Below are 24,520 nucleotides of genomic sequence, written 5' to 3'. Positions count from 1 at the left end.
AATGGATGTCAGATGAACTAATGAGGCATATGGGTGGCTGAGGATAAAGGGGTGGCTGAGGGGGGAAAAGACAGAGAGTGGTAATCAATGGACACTGCTCGTCGTGGACTAATGTTATAAGTGGAGTTCCTCAGGGCTCAGTGTTGGGTCCATTATTGTTTTCTGTATTATATTGTTTTCTATAAATGATATTGATGATGGTATATCAAGCTTAATGTCGAAGTTTGCAGACGATACAAAGGTAGGCAGGGTTGTCAAGGACACTACTGACACTATGCTGCTGCAACAGGATCTGGAAAGGTTGAGCAGATGGGCTGAGAGGTGGCAAATGAAGTTTAACATTGACAAATGTAAAGTACTATACATGGGAAACAGCAACCCCAGAGCAACGTATCAACTCTGTGGTAATATACTGTCAGTGGTAGAGAATGAAAGGGACCTGGGGGTGGTTGTGCAGGCAGATATGAAGTTCTCTGAGCAGTGCAGACGGGATGCAAGAGTAGCTCATGGTGTATTGTCAATGATATATAGGAATTTTCTAGCAGGGATAAGGAGGTGATTATTCCATTGTAACAGTGGTAGAGAATGAAACGGACCTGGGGGTAATTGTGTAGTCAGATATGAAGTTTTCTGAGAAGTGCAGACAGTCTGCAAGGTGTCTTGGCTTCTCAATGATATACAGGAATTTTTCTAGAAGGGATAAAGAGGTGATTATTCCCTTGTATAAATAAGGTAATGGTTTGGCCTCACCTTAAGTACTGTATACAGGTCTGGAAGCCTCATTTCAAGAAGGATGTAGAGCTGCTGGAACGAGTACAGAGAAGGGCAACAAGATTAGTGAATGGAACAAAGGGGTGCTCTTATGAAGAAAGGCTTAAGTTTTGCAAATTACAGTGTCTGGAGACTAGGCACCAGCGAAGTGATCCGATAGAGGTGTATAAAGCCTTGAATGGTTTGAGCATGCTCAATGCTGATAGGATTCTTCCTCTCGCTCAGAATAATCACCTGAGAGGGCATAAATTCAAATTGAGGAAAGACAGATGTAGGATAGACGTGCGGAAATTTGCCTTTAGCCAGCGGGTGGTTGGTTGGTGGAACAGACTTCATCCCTTGTCGTGGAAGTTGATAGCCTAAATAAGTTTAGGGCTCAGCTGGACAGGTATTTCGAACGAACAGAGGGGTGAAGTGGAAGTGGGTTTTGTTTTTTTTTTTTTTTTTGGCTGATGCTGCATAAGTTTGCTTTCTTGCATCAAATGCCTCTACTAATGCTAATGCTAAACTCCAGAAGTTTGACTTACTGTTAGATTCAAAAGTTTTTTTTTTTTCCTAATAAACATTCTGCTATAATTTCACACTTCTGTTAATCATAGAATAAAGGAAAAAATGGAAAAAAATAATAATAATAAATTCTCCTGAAATGTAATGCTGCATACATTATATAACTTCTTTTAAAATGGCTTCCAAAAAATCAAGTGAGTCAGCCAGGATTAATAATGCAAAGAGGCTTGTCATTAAAAACTAAATTGAACATCTAAAAAAACTAGTTTTTTTGAGATGTTAGATTTATGTTACATTTAGGTGATTTTGAGCAATCTCAAAATTAGCTATCACAAAATATAGTATACATATAAGGTTCCAAAATTTTAAGGTAAGTTCTTTTATTTTCTTGACCATATACTGGATGTTTTACTGCATAAATACATTTGAAGATTATATTTAAATACATTTATGTATTTAAATATAATTTATGTATTTTATGTATTAAATACATTTATGTATTTAAAGTTTATGTTTAAAGGTTTTAATGTTTCTTTTACATTTAATATTGTTATATAAAGAAATGGTGCCTTCAAATCTGCCAAAAACACATCGTCACGCCAAACAGTTAAAATCATTTATATTATTTCCTGTTGATAAATCTCCTTGGCTTTAACATGCATCAGAGGTGGATTTACTGGTAATTTCAAAAAGCACATGATTGGGCACTCTAAGATCAAAGCCCCCCCTCCCCTATCAAAGTAGGTCAAAAAATTTCTATACTAAGTACAGTTAAAAACTCAATGTATGAGTAAGAATGTCTCAAGCCTCGACATTGATGAAGATGTCCATTCCTGATCTACTAGCTGATCTTTATTTTTAAACAGAGCTTGGAACACATGCAGCCAGTGGCACATGGAAACATCAGTGGATTAAATGGATACTTGGGGTGGGGGGACAGAATTTAGTTAATACGCTACACTTTTCGGGTACCATTAATGCCCTTAAAATGTTTAATGCTTTCCAGACTGAGTTCCCCAAACATATCTGAACTCTTGTGAGTTTTTGCTAGTGCCCAATTCTGCAAAGTGAGTTTGTATAAATACCTTTAAATATTTAATGTATTTTCAAGGTATAATAAATAATATGTACTAAGTATATGTATTTAGTAACAATGTACTAAATACAAATAATGCTGGTATTCTAAAAATAAAATTTATGATCCAATTTAACACGTTAGTAGCACCACCATCACTATTGAAGGAACCCTTATGTGGTTCCTTCAATAGTGATGGTGGAACCACATAAGGGTTCCTTATGTGGTTCCACCATCTATGGGCATGCATGTGTATGGATGTGTTTAATGATATTTAATTCTGTTTAGGAGAAAATCTTTCTTCCATCAGAAATTTATTTATAATCTTATATATTTTTTAAAGAAAAATGAAATGCAATTTTCTCTTTATATTTCTGTTATTGTTTTTTACTAAAAGTCATGCAAAAGAGCATCGTAAAAAAAAAGAGCACGCAAGATCATCTAGTTCGGACTCGTCAACTAGCAGTTATAGCAGTGCATTTTCTGCCAGCAATAGCAGCAATTCAAGCAGTTTTTACAGCAGTTCTTCACAAGTTTGTTCTGAGAATGAGTCTAATAGGTATACTTGGACATTTTTAATTAAAATGTATTTATGTGCTAAACTTTCTTAAAGATATTAATAATGGGAATTCTCTCTCTCTCTCTCCCCCTCCCTCCCTCCCTCCCTACCCCCTCAACTCCCTTTGTCCTAAAAGCATAACTTAAAACTTAGAAAATTATATTACAGAGAGATTATAATAACTTATAAATAATAAACACTTCTCTAATTCTGTCTTGTTGTTCTTGAAGACAATGCATTCTATGACAGACTCTGCCTATACTTACTTTAGAAGCTTTGTCAAAATCCATGATTTGACGTAAAATTACAAGTATCATTTTTAAATTACTATTAGTAGTAGCAAATAATACAAGAAAGCAAGCTCATGTGGTATCAGACTAAAAATATAAAGAAAAAACTTTCCCCATCACCTGTCCATCCCCAATGGTTTGTCTTCAATCTGGTGTCTTGTCTAGTTCTTGAATTTATTCAAACTTCCACAACAACAGATGGAAGTTTGTTCCAACAACCACCTGCTGAATGCAAACTTATATAGCATCAGCCAAAAAAAACCCTTCTCATTTCACCCATCCATTCACTCCAAATGTTTGTCTAGTTCTGCCTCGAATCTGTTTAAGCTATCAACAACCATCCGCCAGCTAAAGGCAAACTTCTGTACAACTGTCTTGCGTACAACTATCCTACAACTGTCTTTCCTCAGTTTGAATTTATGCCCTCTCAGGCAATTATTCTGAGCAAGAGGAAGCATCCCATCAGCATTGATGGGATTCTTCATGGATGGAGAGATTAAGCACCTGCGCAGTGATCTGATTGAGGTGTATAAGGCCTTGAATGGGTTGAGCACGCTGAATTCTGATGGGATCCTTCCATTTGTTCAGATTACGAACCTAAGGAGGATAAATTCAAATTAAGAAAACACAGATGTAGAATAGATGTGCGGAAATTTGCCTTTAACCAGCGGGTGGTTAATTACTGAAACAAACTTCCATCTGTCGTGGAAGTTGATAGATTAAATAAATTTAAGGAGGAACTGGCCAGGCATTTGGAGGGAATGGTGTGATTTTTTTTTTTTTTTTGGCTTCTAAGGCTGCATAAGCTCATACACTTGCTTTGTTGCATCGCATGCCACTACTACTACTACTATTGAGCATGCTCAAACCATTCAAGGCTTTATACGCCTCGGTCAGATCACCTTGCAGGTATCTAGTCTCCAGACACTGTAATTTGCAAACCTTAAGTCTTTCTTCGTAAGAACAACCCTTTGTTCCATTCACTAATCTTGTTGCCCTTCTCTGTACTCGTTCCAGCAGCTCTACATCCATCTTAAAATGAGGCCTCCAGACCTGTATACAGTACTTAATGTGTGGCCTGACCATTGCGGTATACAAGGGAATAATCACCTCCTTATCCCTGCTAAAAAAATTCCTGTATATCATTGACTACTCTTGCAGACCGTCTGCACTTCTCAGAAAACTTCATATCTGCCTGCACAATTACACCCAGGTCCTTTTTATTCTCTACCACTGTCAGTGTAGTACCACACAGTTGATACATTATTCTGGGATGCTTATTCTATAAGCATCCTTCCTCGTTTTGATTTTATGCCCCCTTGTGTATGTAGTCTGAGCAAGAGGGAAGTGTTCCATCAGCATTGAGCTTGCTTAATCCATTCAAAGCCTAAAACACCACATCACCTTACAGGTGCCTAGTCTCCGGAGGGCTGCAATTTGTAGAGCTGAAGCCTTTCTTGGTTAGAGGACCCCTTTATTCCCCTGACGAAATTCATTGCCTGTCTCTGGACCCATTCTAGTAGAACTACATCCTTTTTAAAGTGAGACCTCCAGATCTGTATTCAGTACTCAAAATGCAGCCTAACTATTGCCTTGTACACTGAAACTACAGAATTCATGGGATACCTAGTTCATCGGCAACACATCACTACTACTCCTCTTGCTAGTGGCAAACCCACCGCTTGGCAAGTATATAGGTACACTGCATTCACATAGACAGTAATTTGATGTTAATATGGGTAAACGTCGTGAGTTAACCAACTTTGAAAGAGGGGTGATAATGGGTGCCCGATGCATGGGTCACTATATTGCGGAGGTAGTACAGAAATTGCACTATCCCCGTTCTACAGTATCAAGAGTGTATCGGGAATACAGCATTTCTGGAATAACATCTCATCATGGACAGCATTGTGGGCGGAGAAAGGTGGTCAATGAACGTGGCCGTCGACATCTGTCTGGCATTGTTTCAGCCAACCAGAGAGCAACAGTCGCTGCGTAGCACATGCTTCTTGATTAGACCGGGGTTCGAGCCTGTCACCACCAAATACGGAGGATGCGGAAAGGTCAGGGAATGACCATCGCATGTCCCGGAGCAATATGGCCTTAGTTGCTAATGCTCCTAAAATCCAAAATAACAACAACAGAGCGACAGTGGCACAAATCACTGCTGACTTCAATGAGGGAGGTGCCAGAAACGTCTCCACCAAGACCATCAGGCTATCATTAGCCGCAATAGGTTATGGGAGCCACTGACCCACCAGCTAACACTACAACACAGGACTCGATGCCTCAACTGGGCGAAAGAACATCGGCACTGGACCTTCAATGATTGGAGACAGTTCTCCTGGTCCTATGAGTCCCGTTTCCAGGTATTTCGAGCGGACATGAGTGTAGTGCACTCAGCGTACAGTGGGATAATCACCTCCTCATCTCTGCAAGCAAAATACAATGATACACATACCTGTATATCATTGTATTTTGACAATGATGTGCAGACAAAACCACTGAAGTGTCTTGGTAGCCTGTCTGCACTGCTCACAGAACTTCATATCTGACTGTGCAATTACCCCCAGATCATTTTCCACTACCCTGAGTGTTGTACCATATGGTACATTTATCCGCGATTACTGCTATGTATATGCAGTACTTTGCATTTGTCAATGTTAAATTTCTTACTGTTTCTCAGTCCATTGCTAAATTTTTTTAGACCTTGTTGCAGTAGCACACCTTGATTACTGTATTACCAAGCTACTAACCTTTGTATCATCTGCACTCTTAGATTTCAGCCTGATATGCTTTCATCAGTATCGTTAATAAATATAGCAAACAACAATGGGCCCAGCTCCGAACTCTGGGGAACGCCACTAATAACATTAGTCCATGAAGAGCAGTGTCCATTGATAACCATGCTGTTTCTTCTTCAACTCAACCATCCCTTTATCCATAGCAGTATCTTTCTCTTAATGTCACACTACTCCAATTTGTATACGTCTTTTATGTGCAACAGTTTCAAAAGCTTTCCTGAAATCCTTTGTTACTGCATCATAGTATCCAATCAGATTGGTCAGATGAGATTGCCCCTTAACACTCAATGCTATGACTGAAATATAATTGCACTCAAATATAACTGCACTCCTATCTAGGTGGGCCTGCATTACTGCTTTAACCAGTGACTTCATTATTTTCCCTGGAACAGAAGTTAGGTTAACAGATCTGTTATTATTCACCCTTCGATTTCCCATTTGTGAGTTTGGAATTATGTGAGCAAAGTTACTCCCAGAGTTATGGCTGTGGGTTTGCTTATCTCCTTTTGTGCCTACCTTAATATAATTGAGTAGATTCCATTCACCCCAGTTCCTTTTTTTATATTTAGCTTCAACAATTTCTCTTCCACTTTCTTCTCAGTAATCTCAAAATCATTTAGCTACCTTTAGAGTTTGATAAACTTCTGGCATCCTCTTCCCTAAAGAATTCCTCATGAGTGAGTGCAGAGTAAAATATCTATTCAATTTGTTCAGCAACTTCAGCAGGATCATGAATATTGAAACAATCGATTTCAAGTGACCTAAGCATTGGGAGATCAAAATTGAGAGTAGGAGTGTGCTATAGGCCTAATGACTCTGATGAGTATAATAAGAAACTGTACAGGGAAATAGAGTGGGCCAGTAAAACAGAGAGTCTTATAATGGGGGATTTTAATTTCCCAGATATTGACTGGAATTTGGGGGCTGGTCACTCACACACTAGCAAGACTTTTGTGGATTTATTGTTGATTGTTTTCTATATCAGCATGTTCGGGAGGCAACTAGAGGGAGTAATACTTTTGATTTGATTATCAGTAGTGATTCTTCATGCATTAAGAATCTGCAGATAAATGAACCACTAGGTGGCAGTGATCACAGTGTGCTGAAGTGGGATTTACTCAAAGAGGTAACTACCATTAGGGGTAAAGGGAAGGGTTATTGCTTTCGTAAAGGCGACTACGATGGACTGAGACAGTATTTAAATTCTATACAGTGGGACCAACTGATGATGTTACCAACAGCAAATTCAAAATGGGAAGCATTCAAAGAACTTATCTTGGAAGCTACTAGGCTTTATATACCAACTAAGAAATATTGTTCAAGGTGACTAATGACTCTGATGGACCCAATACTGAACCCTGAGAGACTCTACTAATAACACTGCAGGATCCTCTAGACAAGGCTTCAGTTATAGCTCAGACACAGCATGGTTTTGTTAAGGGGAAGTCTTGCCTGACCAATTTGATTGGATACTATGATGCAGTCACAAAAGAACTGGATGCAGGGAATAACTTTGATATTATATACTTGGATCTTAGAAAGGCTTTTGATACTGTTGCACATGGAAGACTGCTGCACAAATTGGAGCAGTGTGGCATTGGAGGCCTAAGTGGATGTCAGATGAACTAATGAGACATATAGCATTGAAGAAAAATGCATGGGATACATACAAATTAACACGTGACATAGAAGCCTATGATAGATACAAGTTGATCTGTAACCAAGTTACAAAAGAGTTTAGGCAGGCGAAGGCAGATTACGAGAAATCTTTCGCAAGGGATGCAAAGAAAAACAGCAAAGAGTTCTTTACTTATGTAAACTCTAGAAGGAAGGGGATGAATCAGATTGGTCCACTTGATATCGATGGGTCAACTGTTGATGATCCTGCTCAGGTAGCTAACAAACTAAATGAATATTTTGCATCAACATTCACACATGAGAAGTTATTCAGCGAGGGGAATGCCAGAAGTGTATTCAACTCTGGCAGTAAGCTAGAGAATCTTGTAATAACTGAGAGTAAAGTGGAGGAGAAATTGTTGAAGATAAATACAAGAAAGGCACCTGGGGCGGATGGGATCTATCCACTTATATTAAAGGAGGTAGCAAAGTAAGTAAGCAAACCCTTAGCCATAAGTATGAGAGCTTCCTTGGACTCAGGGGAAGTACCCATGGACTGGAGATGTGTAAATGTGACCCCAATTCACAAAGGAGGATCAAAGGGCGACACAAGTAATGATAGACCTGTTAGTTTAACTTCTGTTCCCGGAAAATTAATGGAGTCACTGTTTAAAGAAGCACTGCAGGATCATCTAGACAAGGCTTCAGTTATAGCTCAGACACAGCATGGTTTTGTTAAGGGGAAGTCTTGCCTGACCAATTTGATTGGATACTATGATGCAGTCACAAAAGAACTGGATGCAGGGAATAACTTTGATATTATATACTTGGATCTTAGAAAGGCTTTTGATACTGTTGCACATGGAAGACTGCTGCACAAATTGGAGCAGTGTGGCATTGGAGGAAAATTGCTGCTATGGATAAAGGGGTGGTTGAGGGGGAGAAGACAGAGAGTGGTAATCAATGGACACTGCTCATCGTGGACTAATGTTATTAGTAGAGTCCCTCAGGGTTCAGTATTGGGTCCATTATTGTTTTCTGTATTTATAAATGATATTGATGTTGGTATATCAAGCTTAATGTCCAAGTTTGCAGACGATACGAAGGTTGGCAGGATTATTGAGGACACTACTGACACTATGCTACTGCAACAGGATGTGGAAAGGTTGAGCAGATGGGCTGAGAGGTGGCAAATGAAGTTTAACATTGACAAATGTAAAGTACTACATATGGGAAACAGCAACCCCAGAGCGACATATCAACTCTGTGCTACTACACTGACAGTGGTAGAGAATGAAAGGGACCTGGGGGTGGTTGTGCAGGCAGATATGAAGTTTTCTGAGCAGTGCAGATGGGCTGCAAGAGTAGCTCATGGTGTATTGTCGATAATATATAGGAATTTTTCTAGCAGGGATAAGGAGGTGATTATTCCCTTGTATAAGGCAATGTACCTGTATACAGTACCTAGAGTACTGTATACAGGTCTGGAGGCCTCATTTCAAGAAGGATGTAGAGATGCTAGAACGAGTACAGAGAAGGGCAACAAGATTAGTGAATGGAACAAAGGGGTGCTCTTACGAAGAAAGGCTTAAGTTTTGCAAATTACAGTGTCTGAAGACTAGGCACCAGCGAGGTGATCTGATAGAGATGTATAAAGCCTTGAATGGTTTGAGCATGCTCAATGCTGATGGGATTCTTCCTCTTGCTCAGAATAATCACCTGAGAGGGCATAAATTCAAATTGAGGAAAGACGGATGTAGGATAGACGGGAGGAAATTTGCCTTTAGCCAGCGGGTGGTTGGTTGGTGAAACAGACTTCCATCCTTTGTCGTGGAAGTTGATAGCCTAAATAAGTTTAAGGCTCAGCTGGACAGGTATTTCGAACTAACAGAGGGGTGAAGTGGAAGTGGTTATTTTTTATTTATTTATTTATTTTTTTTGGCTGATGCTGCCTAAGCTTGCATCAAATGCCTCTACTAATGCTAAAGTGGACTAATGAGATTCATCTCCTTCCTAGTTTTTACATAAATAAAGAAATCTTTGCTGTTTTTCTTTCATTTTTTGCCAAAGACTTTAAAAAAATTGGCTTAGCATACCTAAATCGATTAAAAAAGGAGGGGGAATTCATTTAAATGCACAAGGCATTGACGTCTTAACTGGAATAAAGTTTTATAATAGCAGCCTGTCTTCACAAAATATGAAAAGAGTTGTCACTGATACTCAGAAGAAACCGAAACTGATCATTTGTTAGGATTGTCAGTGTGACATGGCATGGACTGTTAAAATTGCATGCAGTGGTAGGTACTTTAGGTAGCTTCTCACCCAAGGTGCAACTCAGACTAGTGGGATTCAATTATTGGCAGACTTTCACTGATTGCACTGATCCAGGCAAGAGTCTTGGATCAGTGCAATTGGCAACTATTCTTACTGGCCTCTGTATGGTGGGTTGTAGCATAGACGGGTCATCATTCAGTTCATTAGCTTCTGTTGCTTCAAACATGTGGGTGATTATGCTGATGTTTACCTTTGAGTGTGGGATTAAGAAAGTCTTCATGCAGGAAAGTCAGCATATATCATCTTGTTTAACCAAGTTAAATGCAGTGTTAACTTTCCCAGTGTTGCAACCAATTAAATATTTGAGTTTGACTGGTAAACTTAGGATGATAGAAGCAATTTTTACTTTTTTCTGGAAACATGTGCCATTTCCTCAGATTTACATGGAGACCTACAGACTGTTTCATTCAGATTGTTTTCACCAATTCTACAGATTTTTAAGGGCAGGTTATATGCATAACAACAAAAAAAAAAAACAAAATGCAGTTAAAATAAAAGCTAGAATAAATCAATTACATTTTCAGTTTCAGTTAATCTAAAAAATTAAGTATTTTAATGCATACTTCTTATGATATAATAATAATTATATCCAATGCTATTTTTTGAAAAAAAATAAGTGCCAGTACTCATTCTTTGCTATCGGGAAAAATTGAAAATTAAAAGGACATGAAAAGTACAGTACTCTAAAAAAAGTATTTCCTGATATTGTTGCTTTAGTAGTAATGTTTTTGGAATAAGAACAACAAATTAAGTATATTAACACATAGTTTATTAAGCATAAATTTATTATTCAAGTATATAAAAAATAAGTAAAATGTGTAAAAAATAAGTATAAAAATTAGTAAAAATAATTTAATAATAAAGTTTTTATAGAATATTCCAAATTTTTATTGAGTTCTCATCCAACACTGCTGACTTCTTTTCTTACTGTTTGTGTCTGTTGATGAATGATGTTTCCAAAGCAGCCACAAATCGACATATTTGCTGGGTCGAAGTGTGTCACTAGTGGGCCTACAATTTTAAGAAATAGTAGTGAAATTGTTTTTGTCATCAACAAAGGTTTGGGTGTCAGGGTAATCCCTGAGGTTTTTAATCTTCTCTTAATATTGTCAATGAGGTCTGTCAAACCTCTCCCTACTTCTTTCCTGGCTATGGTCATTTTCCCACCTGCAGACTTTGGGTGGTGTTGGTGGCTCTTGGTCATCATTATCCTAGTTGGCCTCATAATTTCCTGCAGCTCAGTGTTGGTCCAATCCTTGATCCTGAAAATTATTATAAAAAAAACTACTTTTTCTCCTTTTATGGGAATTTTTCTGCTCCATGACGAGTACTCATACCAAATGCATGGTCTCTTGTGTCCAGTTACTCTTCTTATTATTGTTATTATTGGTGAAGGAACTCTCTTACTATCCCGCAGGTGTTCAGAATTGCTTTCTGGAGTTACATGTAAGTGTTCTCTGGGAGGCCTATTTTTGCTAAGTTCTTATGGAGGCTCTTTGGCACATGCCGGTGGTTGACACGATGATCCGGATGGTCATTACTTGTTCCATATGCCACATACCTTTGAGTTGTCTTAGTTCTTAGTACTCCCTGATCTTTTTCTTGTATGTTTTCTGGTGGTTGCTGATGTTGAGCACCACTGTATTGATCAGATAAGTAGCCATTTTCTTCTTGTCAGTGAGGGTTGTCTGGTCTGTTGTGCAGGATCATCTTGTTCACTGTGATGGCACAGTCCCAGTATAGTCTGAGTAGATGGCTCTCTTATGGCCTGAGACTTCTACTTCTAATACAGTAAACTTTCTTTGATCGGCTTGTGTTTAGGCACTACTGTCTGCCATGGAGTGACTTGACCCATCTTTCTGTCTTTGTTTCTTCTGTATGTGTGAGTGTGGTCCCTTGTTGAGGTTGAGCTGTTGTGTGCTGTTTGTCTGTCTTTCTTATGGCTTGGTAGATTGCTCTCGTTTTTCCCTGGAAGTAATCCCACAAGTTCTTAATCACCTTCTTTTGTCAAGGTCAGTCAATTCCCTCCATGCTTCCTTACGGGCTTATTGCTATTATTATTATGCTGATCTCCCAGTGTGATGGACACTCGTTTGCTTCCCCAAGCTGGACTGAAACTGAGGTCTATCCACACTAGGCCAGCGTGCCCCCTCTAATAATAATAATAATAATAACAATAATAATAATATCGTCATTGTCATTTAGTATAATGTAAAAAATTTTCAATAATGAATAATGAATAAAATTTTCAATTCAACTATTTTAAATATATATATTATTTTTTTTTTCCCCTTAAAAGCCAAATGGTTCTTTGTGATAACCTCACACACTCTCTTTTTTTTTTTTTTAATGCTTACTATAGAGTCAACCTAGTTTTATAACATTTGTACATTTCCATATTAAAATAATTTATTAAAGATGTGTACAGGCTTTGATAAGTGTTTACTATTTAAATATTTAATAAGTAGTTGGCCATCTGTCTATGTGTATTATCATTCCTTATTCTCTAATCAAATATGCATAGTTCAATTATTTCATCCTGTGATTAAGCTTCTCCAGTAATTTCATTTCTTTTTGTTGAAATAACAAATCTCTTTATTTATAATATATTAAGTGATATCTAATATATAAAGCATATTTAGGCAATTTTTTTTTTTTTTACTAGACCTGCCAAAGTACTACAGCAGAGAAAGAAACCTTTGGAAATGTATGGATCTTGCAAAGATAAAAAAGGTCATGTTAAACAGTATACTCCTGGAAATGATTCTAGATACTCACGTAAGGATCACCATGAAATGCATAAGGTAAGTGTTTAATTTTCTTAGAGAATAAAATTCTGTCTTTTAATCTGTGGCTTTCAATACCTTCATAATTTTCTTTCACAGATTTCTTACCTTGTGTCCATTCCATTTCATTGGAAAAGATTAAAAACTTTGCACGTTGGACCTGTGTAGCTTTAGGTGAAATGTATCTTTACGCATTGCAAAGTTACATTTTACCTTTTCGTTGACTTGATTATTGATAATTAAATAGGTAGCCAAATATTTTCATTCATTTTTTTTTGTAAATATCAGTGGTACTGCTGACATTGCAAATATAAAATTTCATGTTCACCCAGGAAATACCCACATAGGCCCTCATGAAATGTATGTTAATATATATAATACTCTTAAAGTGCTTGTTAGTTTCTGCATCCTTCCATCCACATGTAATAACTCAACTCCCTAATGAATGGATTTTCATATAATTTAATTTGGCTCATACAGAAATATTTCTAGACCCATTCCAAATTTCATTAAAATCAAACACACATGGAAACAAGTACATTGGTAACAGCTTAACCAGTGTTGTTGCTAAACAAATCTAATCTCAAATAAAAAAGGAGTTGGTGTTATTTAGATTTAATTAATGATCTTCTTCAGGTTGCTGATGAACTAAACGAATATTTCGCAACTGTATTCATGTGTGAAGATATTTTTAGTGATGGGAACATCAGAAGTTTACCAAATTAAAGCCGACCGAGCTAGCTGGGTGGGTAAAGTACCTGCCTGGCAACCCAAAGGTTGCGGGTTCGAATCCTGCCTCGGGCTTGGATCAAAGTACTGCAAAAACCTTGGGAAGTGCATTATGGCCACAGAAGCTGATGCGCCAACAACTACCAAAAAAAAAAAAAAAACCCAAATTAAAACTGAGAGCTAAATGGTTATGACTGAAAGGATGTTGGAAGAAAATTTGCTGAATATAAAAGCAAATATGGCACATGGAACTGATGAAATCTGTTATACTAAAATAAGCAGCAAATGAGGTAAGCAAGCCCTTGGCCATAATTATGAGAGATGCCTGGGATTTAGGGAATAGGAGACACATTTGCACACCTCCTATAATTTTGATAGATTGGAGGTGTGCAAATGTATCTCCTATTCACAAAGGGGGATCAAAAGGCAAAACGAGCAAGAATAGACATGTAAGCTTGACTTCTGTTCCTGAGAAAATAGTAATATAGGCTCATGATGCAAGAAGTAAGCTTATGAGCTTATGTAGCATCAGCCAAAAAAACATTCCCCCTAAAAGTTTGTCCAGTTCCTCCTTGAATTTATTTAAGCTATCAACTTCCATGACAACATATGGAAGTTTGTTCCAGCAATTAACCACCCGCTGGCTAAAGGTAAATTTCCACACACCTGTTCTACAACTGTCTTTCCTCAGTTTGAATTTATGCTCCCTCAGGTTCGTAATCTGAGCAAGCAGAAGAATCCCATTAGAATTCAGTGTGCTCAACCCATTCAAGGCCTCATACACCTCAGTCAGATCACCCTGTAGGTGCCTAGTCTCCAGATGCTGCAATTTGCAGAATTTAAGCCTTTGTTGATATGAGGACCCTTCATTCCCCTCACCAATCTTGTTGCCCTTCTCTGTATATACTCAAGCAATATCAATCTTAATAGCCCAGTTCAGCAGTCCGTTCAAGTATTCAACTGTAGATGATGATTGTAAACAGGAAATCGAATCAGTTAAGGACAGATTCTCCAACCGTGTTACCCGAAATAGCTCATAAATAGTGCCTTAAATACTGCCGAAAGAAATAGTAAACAAAAATGAGAAGTGACGAAAAAACAATGGATAGGCCTCCCATATGTTGAAACTTACCAACAACCTTTGAAAAAATTTTTCAATGATTCCGGAGTAAACCTAGCCTTTGGCAGCTTCAAGAAACTATGGGCGTACCTTTAAAATTCGACAAAAAACAATAGACTTTAAACAACAAACAAACATAGTTTGTGCAATTCATTGCACAACAGACTCCTATTGTATATATATAGGCAGCATGAGAACATTGTTAAATAGCAGAATCTAAAAACACAAAACCAGTTTAAAAGTAGCCTCAAATAATAAAGAAAAAATTAGTTTTCAGTTGGTAGCTAACCACTTAGACACAGGACATTACCCATCCTTTGAAAACACCATAATATTAGACAAACAAGACAAAATTTAAGTTAGAAACCAGTGAAACTCGAGCAATAAGATCAACAAACAAGTCAATTTTTATTTGGTTTTTTTTTTTTTTTTTTTTAGGAGCATTAGCAACTAAGGCCATATTGCTCCGGGATATGCGGTGGTCATTCCCTGACCTTTCTGCATCCTCCATATTTGGTAATGACGGGCTCAAACCCCGGTCTAATCAAGAAGCTTGTGCTACGCACTGCTGCTCCTTCCCACCTGGCTACAGAGGCACCACACACAAACAAGTCAATAAACATACATAGACTAATAACAATTTCAGAGGAGTTGGATCTAAAACAAATATCCTACAAGTTCAAATTTAATAACAAAACATAACAACACTGCCCCCCCCCCTAAAAAGGACTTCTATTAATGGGGATAGAGTAGTCACTCACCCGGATTTCCAATGGAAACTTTCATATTCTTTCCTCTAAAAGACCTTTAAACTGTTCTAAATCCCTAGATTTTCAAATTCTTAAACTATTAGTGAAATATGAGTAGGCAGGAATTTCCTTCTTCTCTTCCGTTCACCTACTTAAACATCCCCCTCCACATGCTTTTTTTAATACAGCAATGAAATGTGCCATGACTCTGTATATATATATATATATAAATATATATATATATATATGTATGCACCCTCGACACATGTTTGCTTCCTCTTTGAAGATGGTATAAATAAAAAGCCCCCATCAAGCTTCAGGTAATTATCTCCCATTATACTTCCAATTATTCACCAAGCATGGATTTAGGGTCAAAGCTTGCTTTTATTCCTTTGTCCTATTGCAAGGCTTTTCCACCTTTAATTATTGTTGTTTGTTATTTAGTTTTTAGGAGCATTAGTAACAAAGGCCATATTGCTCCGGGGATATGCGGTGGTCATTTCCTGACCTTTCCACATCCTCCGTGTTTGGTGGTCACGGGCTCGAACCCCGGTCTAATCAAGAAGCGTATGCTATTCACTGCTGCTCCTGCCCACCTGGCTACGGAGGCGCCTCCACTTTTAAGTGGGTCTTTTAAATAATTCCCATCTATTCTGATTACATCTTATGTGGATGCAGTTATTCCCAAAAAAAATCTCAGGTAAGAGATTTCCTGATTTAAAATATATTTCTAAATATGAATATTTCTTAATATCCTATATATTATATTTATTATTCTATTTTTATTTGGTTTAAATTCAAAATGAGAACACAGATTCTCTACAAGAGAAAATCACAATATGTTGGCATTTGTCTGATTTTACGAATATTAATGGTTTTGAGACAACAGGATTCCCATAATGTTTTTTATACAATGTTATTTTAGAATAGATGTGCAGAAGTTTGCCTATAGCCAGTGGGTGGTTGTTTGTTTGTTTGTTGCAATAAGTTTCCATCTGTTGTGGAAGTTGATAATTTAAATAAATTCAGTGAAGAACTAGACACTATTGGAGGGAATGAATAGAATGCAAAAAATAATTTGATACTGTATACTCTGGTTTCAGGAAGGCTTTGGATACTGTTACAAATAAAGACTGCCATACATACATGGAGCAATGTGGCATTAAGGGCAGGTTACTACTATGGATAAAAGGATGGTTAAGTAGAAGAAGGCAGAGAGTGGTTATCGATGGGCACTGCTCTTCATGGACTAATGTTATTAGTGTTATCTCCCAGAGTTCAGTGCTCGACTCGTTGTTTTCGACGTTTATTAATGATATTAATGAAGGTATATCAGACTTAATATCTAAGTTTGCAGATAATACAGAAGTTGATAGGGTGGGTAATGACCGTATGCTACTGCAACAAGATCAAGAAAAATTTCGTCGATCAGCTGAGAAATGGCAGTTGATGTTTAACATTGACAAATGCAAGGTACTGCATACGGATAGCAATAATCCCAGTGTAACTAATCAACTGTGTGGTACTACCTACATTCAGGGTAATGGAAAATAAAAAAATACCTTGTAGTAATTGTGCGGTGAGATACGAAATTTTTTGAGCAGTGCGGACATGTTGCCTGGACAGCTCATGGTTTTTTGTCAACGATATACCGAAACTTTGCTAGCAGGAGTAAGGAGGTGATTATGCCTCTATACAAGCCCATGGTTAGGCTACATGGTTAGGTTGGAGATCTGCTGAAAGAGATGCAGAGAAGGGCAGCCAGATTGGTGAAGGGCACAGAAGTCTGCTCTTACCTAGAAAGGCTTAATTTCTTCAAATTGCATCAGCTGGAGACCAGGCACCCGTGGGGAGGTTTGTTTGTTTTGAGTAAGCTAAAAGTTAATGGCATTCTTCCCTTGCTGATACTATGTGCATCAGTGGGCATAAATTCAAGTCGAGGAAGGGCAGTTGCAGAATAGATGTGTAGATTTGCCTTCAGCCTGCAGTTGGTTGATTGTTGGAACAAGCTTCCTTTCATTGTTGTCAAAATGAATGGTTTGAATTAATTCATGGAAGAACTAGGCAAATTCTTAGAAGGTATGGATGGGTGAAGTGTTGTTTGGGTTTTTTTTTTTGGCTGATACTATATATAAGCTTGCTTTCTTACCCCATTTGCTAGTGACTACTACTATGTCCATACTTGCTATTGTTGTGCAAGGTGTATAGTGCTTCTCCCTGGAAGATTTCTCTTCTGATGGAGATTGGTCTGGTAGTGATGTTCTTGAACTCGATAGTTGTCCCTTTGCCACTTTGCTGTGAGTGCTTCTAGGAAATGTGTCAGGTTGAATTTGTAGATCTGCAGAGTAATATAGCCAGCTATGGGATACAGAGTTGAATGCTGTGTCAATGTACAGCTGTTTACCTTTGGGAGACAGATGATTGGTCTCTACTTCATCAAGATCTGTGATATCTTTGCCTTTGGATAGTCAGATCCTTGAGTTAGACACTCTGGGATTGTGTCAGGGTGCCTTACAGAATTATGTCAGGATGCCTTGTAGGATTTCCTGATTGATTGTTCTACTTCCTTGTTCTTCTGTAACTCCTATTCTCTCCTTCTTTGTATGACTTTGGTTTCTTCCATTCTAGGTCTCTCCATGTCAGTTATAAATAAATAAATCTTTATTGTGAAGTAGATTTATAGCACAATATCCCATCACGGCGACGAGCGCCAGGGGTTCACATATAGATAACATAAGTACAAATTCAAATGGCTACAAAATATAGCGAACACATACAAAAGGCTACAAAATACAGATTACAAATGCAAAAAGAAATACAAATACATCATCAAAACAAGGAGCTGAACACAAATAAAGAAAAACAAATACAAGTTGGCAGTGATTCAGGTTTCAAGAGCTTTGATAAACTTGTGTCTGTCCTTCTTTTTACTTATTATGGTGTCGATGTCGGCGTCCACACGGTTGAGGGCAGCGAGCATCTGCTTGGGCAGAAATCTTTCGGTGAGTACAAGCCTGTTGTGGTGAGCCACAAGTGCTGGTACCGACCTTAGGCTTGGCTGTGGAATCCTCCAAGAGCAAGCATTCCAAATATTTGGAGATGATATTTGGCCTGAGATGAGTTTGGCTGTGAAGACCAGCCTCTTTTCAACGATCAGGAACTTCAACCTCGGGATGTCGAGTGCTTGTGCCATCATGGTAGTTGTGGTAGCGGGAGGTAGCCGAAGCTTGTTATTCGCCCATTTCAGTAGCCAGTATTCAGCAGTGTACACCCGCTTAAGGTTTGTATGTGCAGCAGAGGCCCATATTTCTGCACCATAGAGAATGGCAGGGTAGACGGTGGAGGTGATGAACCTTTTAACAGTGGCAGGATGTCGGACGTGTAGCAGCTGCTGCTTTGAGATCCACCGTAGACGAGAAAATCTGGTACTGAGTTTGTCGATCTGGTGGACAAAGGACATCTTTTGGTCGAACAGAACGCCAAGGTCTGTGTGCGAGGGTACGTTTGGTATTCGTACCCCTGCGAGTGAAACGTTGAGTACTGTCGGCACGGATTTAAGGGAGAATATAACCTGAGCAGACTTCAGAGGGTTGATTTTTAGATTGAAGTTTGCCAGGTACAATTCTAGATCCTTAAGTTGGGAATTGATCCTGTTGCTAAGCTGGGCGGGGTCGTCGCCAGGGTTAATTGGAGTCAGCAGTTTGAAGTCATCGGCATAGCATAGGAGACCATTCGTTGAGGCAATAATGGGCACGATGATGGCTGTGAACAGGACACCAGACAGGACACCCCCCTGCGGTACTCCAGCAGTAATGTCGCAGGATAGGGTATGTTGCTGCCGATGGAGAATAAGTATTCTGTGACTGAGAAGTGATTCCAAAAAGCACAGCATATCACCTCGAATGTGAAAATTCTCCTTAAGTAGGAGGAGCAAGGCCGGAATCGACACGGCATCAAAGGCTGCGCTTATGTCGAGGTATGTGGTTGCTAGCTCAGCTCTTTGTTCGAATGCTGAGAGAATGCGTTCTGTGGTGGCTGCCAAGTTAGTGATTGATGATTTTCCTGCGATAGCATAATGGATTTCAGGTGGTTTCGTCTGGAGGATTTGTTGAGTGATTGTGGGTAGCAAAGCCTTTTCAAGAGTTTTTAACAGACAAGAGGCAACTGATATGGGTCTGAACTGGCTGACGTTTGAGGCAAATTGGTTTTTGGGGATGGGGTACACTCTGTATTTATTCCACTGGGGTGGAAAATAATGCTCAGCGAGGCGTCTGTTGTAGATCGAGAGAAGAGGGCCTATGATGAATGTGCTTAAGCATTTGATCATAAATTGTGGAATTCCATCCTCCCCAACAGTGGCTGTTGTGGGAAGGGAATTGATGGCACGTATGAGCTCCTGTTCCGTGATCTGGATAGTCCCTAGGACATCTGAAGGGTTTTCATAGTCAGGCTGGACAACTGTAGATGGGACTGTGGTTGTATTTGAAAATCTGGCGATGTATTTGAGCCATTCTTGAGGATCAAGCATGTGATTGAATCCACCATGTGGGGCAGCATAGAATGGCTTTCCTTTCCTCAAAGTGCGGTTAAGGTTCACTTGGATTGCGTCAGCTTTCTTTCTTTCTTTCTTATGGCTAACTTCTGTACTCCACAATCTTTGCTAACTTCTTTGCTCCAGAACTTCTTGAGTACTAGTGCGGGGAGGAGAGAGTGAAGTCTGTTGCCTCCTCTTGTCCGATTTTCCTGTAGTAGAAGGCTCTCTGGTTTTCATCAAATATCCAGTTGAGTGTTTTCCTCTGGGCACTCTCCCTTTATAGGCAAGTCTTTTACTGAGTGCCAGGAAGAACTATGGATGGGTGAAGTATCCATTCTATCCTTCAATCCTCTGATTTATAGGTCCCCTCTTTGCTGTGGATGTTGTCTTTCTTAAGGATGGTCTTTACATTTCTGATCAGCGTTTTTAGCATTAGTAGAGGCATTTGATGCAAGAAAGCAAGCTTATGCAGCATCAGCCAAAAAAAAAAAAAAAAAAACCCACTTCCACTTCACCCCTCTGTTTGTTCAAAATACCTGTCCAGCTGAGCCTTAAACTTATTTAGGCTATCAACCTCCACCACAAGGGATGGAAGTCTGTTCCACCAACCAACCACCCGCTGGCTAAAGGCAAATTTCCGCACGTCTATCCTACATCTGTCTTTCCTCAATTTGAATTTATGCCCTCTCAGGTGATTTTTCTGAGTTAGAGGAAGAATCCCATCAGCATTGAGCATGCTTAAACCATTCAAGGCTTTATACACCTCTATCAGATCACCTCGCTGGTGCCTAGTCTCCAGACACTGTAATTTGCAAAACTTAAGCCTTTCTTCGTAAGAGCACCCCTTTGTTCCATTCACCAATCTTGTTGCCCTTCTCTGTACTCGTTCCAGCAGCTCTACATCCTTCTTGAAATGAGGGCTCCAGACCTGTATACAGTACTCTAGGTGTGGCCTGACCATTGCCTTATACAATGGAATAATCACCTCCTTATCCCTGCTGGAAATATTCCTGTATATCATTGACAATACTCCATGAGCTACTCTTGCAGCCCGTCTGCACTGCTCAGAGAACTTCATATCTGCCTACACAATCACCCCCAAGTCCCTTTCATTCTCTACCACTGTCAGTAGTACCACAGAGTTGATACGTTGCTCTGGGGTTGCTGTTTCCCATGTGTAGTACTTTACATTTGTCAATGTTAAACTTCATTTGCCACCTCTCAGCCCATCTGCTCAACCTTTCCAGATCCTGTTGCAGCAGCATAGTGTCAGTAGTGTCCTTGACAATCCTGCCAACCTTTGTATCATCTGCAAACTTGGACATTAAGCTTGATATACCATCATCAATATCATTTATAAATACAGAAAACAATAATGGACCCAACACTGAGCCCTGAGGGACTCCACTAATAACATTAGTCCACGATGAGCAGTGTCCATTGATTACCACTCTCTGTCTTCTCCCCCTCAACCACCCCTTTATCCATAGCAGCAATTTGCCTCCAATGTCACACTGCTCCAATTTGTGTAGCAGTCTTCCATGTGCAACAGTATCAAAAGCCTTTCTAAGATTCAAGTATATAATATCAAAGTTATTCCCTGCATCCAGTTCTTTTGTGACTGCATCATAGTATCCAATCAAGTTGGTCAGGCAAGACTTCCCCTTAACAAAACCATGCTGTGTCTGAGCTATAACTGAAGTCTTGTCTAAATGATCCTGCAGTGCTTCTTTAACCAGTGCGTCCATTAATTTTCCTGGAACAGAAGTTAAGCTCACAGGTCTATACTTACTTGTGTCAGCCTTTGATCCTCCTTTGTGAATTGGGGTCACATTTGCACATTTCCAGTGTATGGGTACCTCCCCTGAGTCCAAGGAAGCTCTCATAATTATGGCTAAGGGTTTGCTTACTTCCTTTGCTGCCTCCTTTAATATAACTGGATAGATCCCATCCACCCCGGGTGCCTTTCTTGTGTTTATCTTCAACAGTTTCTCCTGCACTTTACTCCCAGTTATTTCAAGATTCTGTAGCTTACTGCTAGAGTTGAATACACCTCTGGCATTCCCCTTGCTGAATAACTCCTCATGTGTGAATGTCGATGCAAAATATTCATTTAGTTTGTTAGCTACCTGAGCAGGATCATCAACAGTTGACTCATCAATATCAAGTGGACCAATCTGATTCACCCCTTCCTTCTAGAGTTTACATAAGTAAAGAACTCTTTGCTGTTTTTCTTTGCATCCCTTGCCAAGGATTTCTCGTAATCTGCCTTCGCCTGCCTAACCTCCTTTGTAACTTGGTTGCATATCAACTTGTATCTATCATAGGCTTCTGTGTCATGTGTTAATTTGTAAGTATCCCATGCATTTTTCTTCTCTGCCATATGCCTCATTAGTTCATCTGACATCCATTTTGGCCTAAACCTTGAACAGTATTTCTTAGTTGGTATGTAAAGCCTAGTAGCTTCCAAGATAAGTTCTTTGAATGCTTCCCATTTTGAATTTGCTGTTGGTAACATCATCAGTTGGTCCCACTGTATAGAATTTAAATACTGTCTCAGTCCATCATAGTCGCCTTTACGGAAGCAATAACCCTTCCCTTTACCCCTAATGGTAGTTACTTCTTTGAGTAAATCCCACTTCAGCACACTGTGATCACTGCCACCTAGTGGTTCATTTATCTGCAGATTCTTAATGCATGAAGAATCACTGCTGATAATCAAATCAAGAGTATTACTCCCTCTAGTTGCCTCCCGAACATGCTGATGTAGAAAACAATCATCCAATAAATCCACAAAAGCCCTGCTAGTGTGTGAGTAACCAGCCCCCAAATTCCAGTCAATATCAGTGAAATTAAAATCTACCATTATAAGACTCTCTGATTTACTGGCCCACTCTATTTCCCTGTACAGTTCCTTATTATACTCATCAGAGTCATTAGGCCTATAGCACACTCCTACTCTCAATTTTGATCTCTCAATGCTTATGTCACACCAAACTGACTGAACACTGCACTGCACTGTCCGGTGATGTCGACTGGCTTCACTTCCTTGGTTTTTATGTGTTTCTTAACTAATAGCATAACTCCTCCCCCCTTCCTATCCTGTCTATCCTTTCTGTAGACGTTGTACTCCCCAAATTGCAGTTCTGCATCCCTTATATCTGTGTGACACCACGTCTCTGATATCCCAACAATATCTGCCTTTGATGTTTTGAGCAATACCTCAAATTCATCAAATTTATTTACTAAATAAATACTTGTTGGTCTTACCTTGGTTTGTATTAGTTGACCTACCTTTGCTCATAGCTCTTTTACTTTGTGGTGTAGAATTCTTTCCTAGGTTAGTGGTTCCTTGTCTTTGCATTATTTTCTGTTGGCCTTTGGTTTCTCTTCTGTTTATCCCGGTGGCTGCTACTACAGCACAGTAAATGGCTGTGTGGATGTATCTAGTGTTACTTTGTTGTTGTTGTTGAGGCAATGTGTTATTATTTGCTGCTTGAGGTGATCGGTGTCTTGCCATAGTATTCTGTTGGGTCCTTGTGGGGTCCATTCCCTCAAATTCTGCTAGAGCCTTCTTCCACTCTCCTTATATTCTGTATATTGCAACCTTGCATGTTTCCACTTGCTGTTTCTCCTCTAGTTTGGTTCTTTGTAGTTGGTTGCTCACATCCTACTTGATTTTTCCCAAGGTTGCAGGAGCTATCAAGTTCTTAATGAATGTCCATCTCTGTTCTGCTTTTTGCTGTTTTGGGCCTGCACGGTTGTGAGCCTTTCCAACCAATTCTGTGTAGTTTCATGCTGTACGTTGTCATATCAGTCTCTAGCTTAGTTACTTCATAGTGTGCTCCCATAATAAATGTATTAATTTCGATGCTCCACTACACACTAGAAGTCTACCCAGGCCTGGCCTTTCAGCCAGGTAACATGATCAATGTTCAGGCTCGGTCTGGGTAACACTAAGGATGTTCGGGCTCAGCTCGGGTACAAATAATTGTAATGAATTGTTATTTCCAAACATTTTGAACTTTTTCGGGCATATATTTTTTTAATATTTTTTATGTATTTAAATTCTTAAAGTTTTTTAGAAAAAAATGTGTATTAGTTGTCTGTTGACACTTTTAATTGACCAATAAGGCACACTTTGCCAATGTCTCCAAAATCCACTGAAATTTGTACTCTTTTGTGGAAATGAAACGGTCTGTATTTTTAGCATTAGCATTAGTAGAGGCATATGATGCAAGAAAGCAAGCTTATTCAGCATCAGCCAAAAAAAAAAACACGCCACTCCCATTTCACCCCTCCGTTCGTTCGAAATACCTGTCCAGTTGAGCCTTAAATTTGTTTTGGCTATCAACTTCAACAACAAGTGATGGAAGTCGGTTCCAAGAAACAACCACCCGCTGGCCAAAGGCAAATTTCTGCACATCTATCCGACATCCATCCTTCCCCAATTTGAATTTATGCCCTCTAAGGTGATTATTCTGAGCAAGATGAAGAATCCCATTGGCATTGAGCATGCTCAAACCATTCAAAGCCTTATACACCTCTATCAGATCACCTCGCCGGTGCCTAGTCTCCAGACTCTGTAATTTGCAAAACTTAAGCCTTTCTTCACAAGAGCACCCCTTTGTTCCATTCACTAATC

At 39.1% G+C, this 24,520-nt stretch overlaps 1 protein-coding gene across 7 annotated transcripts in view; it reads left to right on the top strand.

Annotated features, from left to right (window-relative positions):
- Srrm234 (Serine-arginine repetitive matrix 2/3/4) overlaps positions 1-24,520 on the top strand; it is a 661,659-nt gene that overhangs the window by 413,142 nt on the left and 223,997 nt on the right. For all 7 annotated transcript variants that reach the window (XM_090374230.1, XM_090374228.1, XM_090374229.1 and 4 more), the window contains 2 exons: positions 2,751-2,912; positions 12,623-12,761. In XM_090374230.1, coding sequence (XP_090230356.1) covers positions 2,751-2,912; positions 12,623-12,761 — 301 coding nt within the window. The remainder of the gene's footprint in view (positions 1-2,750; positions 2,913-12,622; positions 12,762-24,520) is intronic.

The sequence above is a fragment of the Mastigoproctus giganteus genome, chromosome 5 (assembly GCF_048544385.1).
Source record: "Mastigoproctus giganteus isolate SK-2022 chromosome 5, ASM4854438v1, whole genome shotgun sequence".
NCBI classification, from domain to species: domain Eukaryota; kingdom Metazoa; phylum Arthropoda; class Arachnida; order Uropygi; family Thelyphonidae; genus Mastigoproctus; species Mastigoproctus giganteus.
This window is presented reverse-complemented; position numbering and strand designations above follow the sequence as displayed.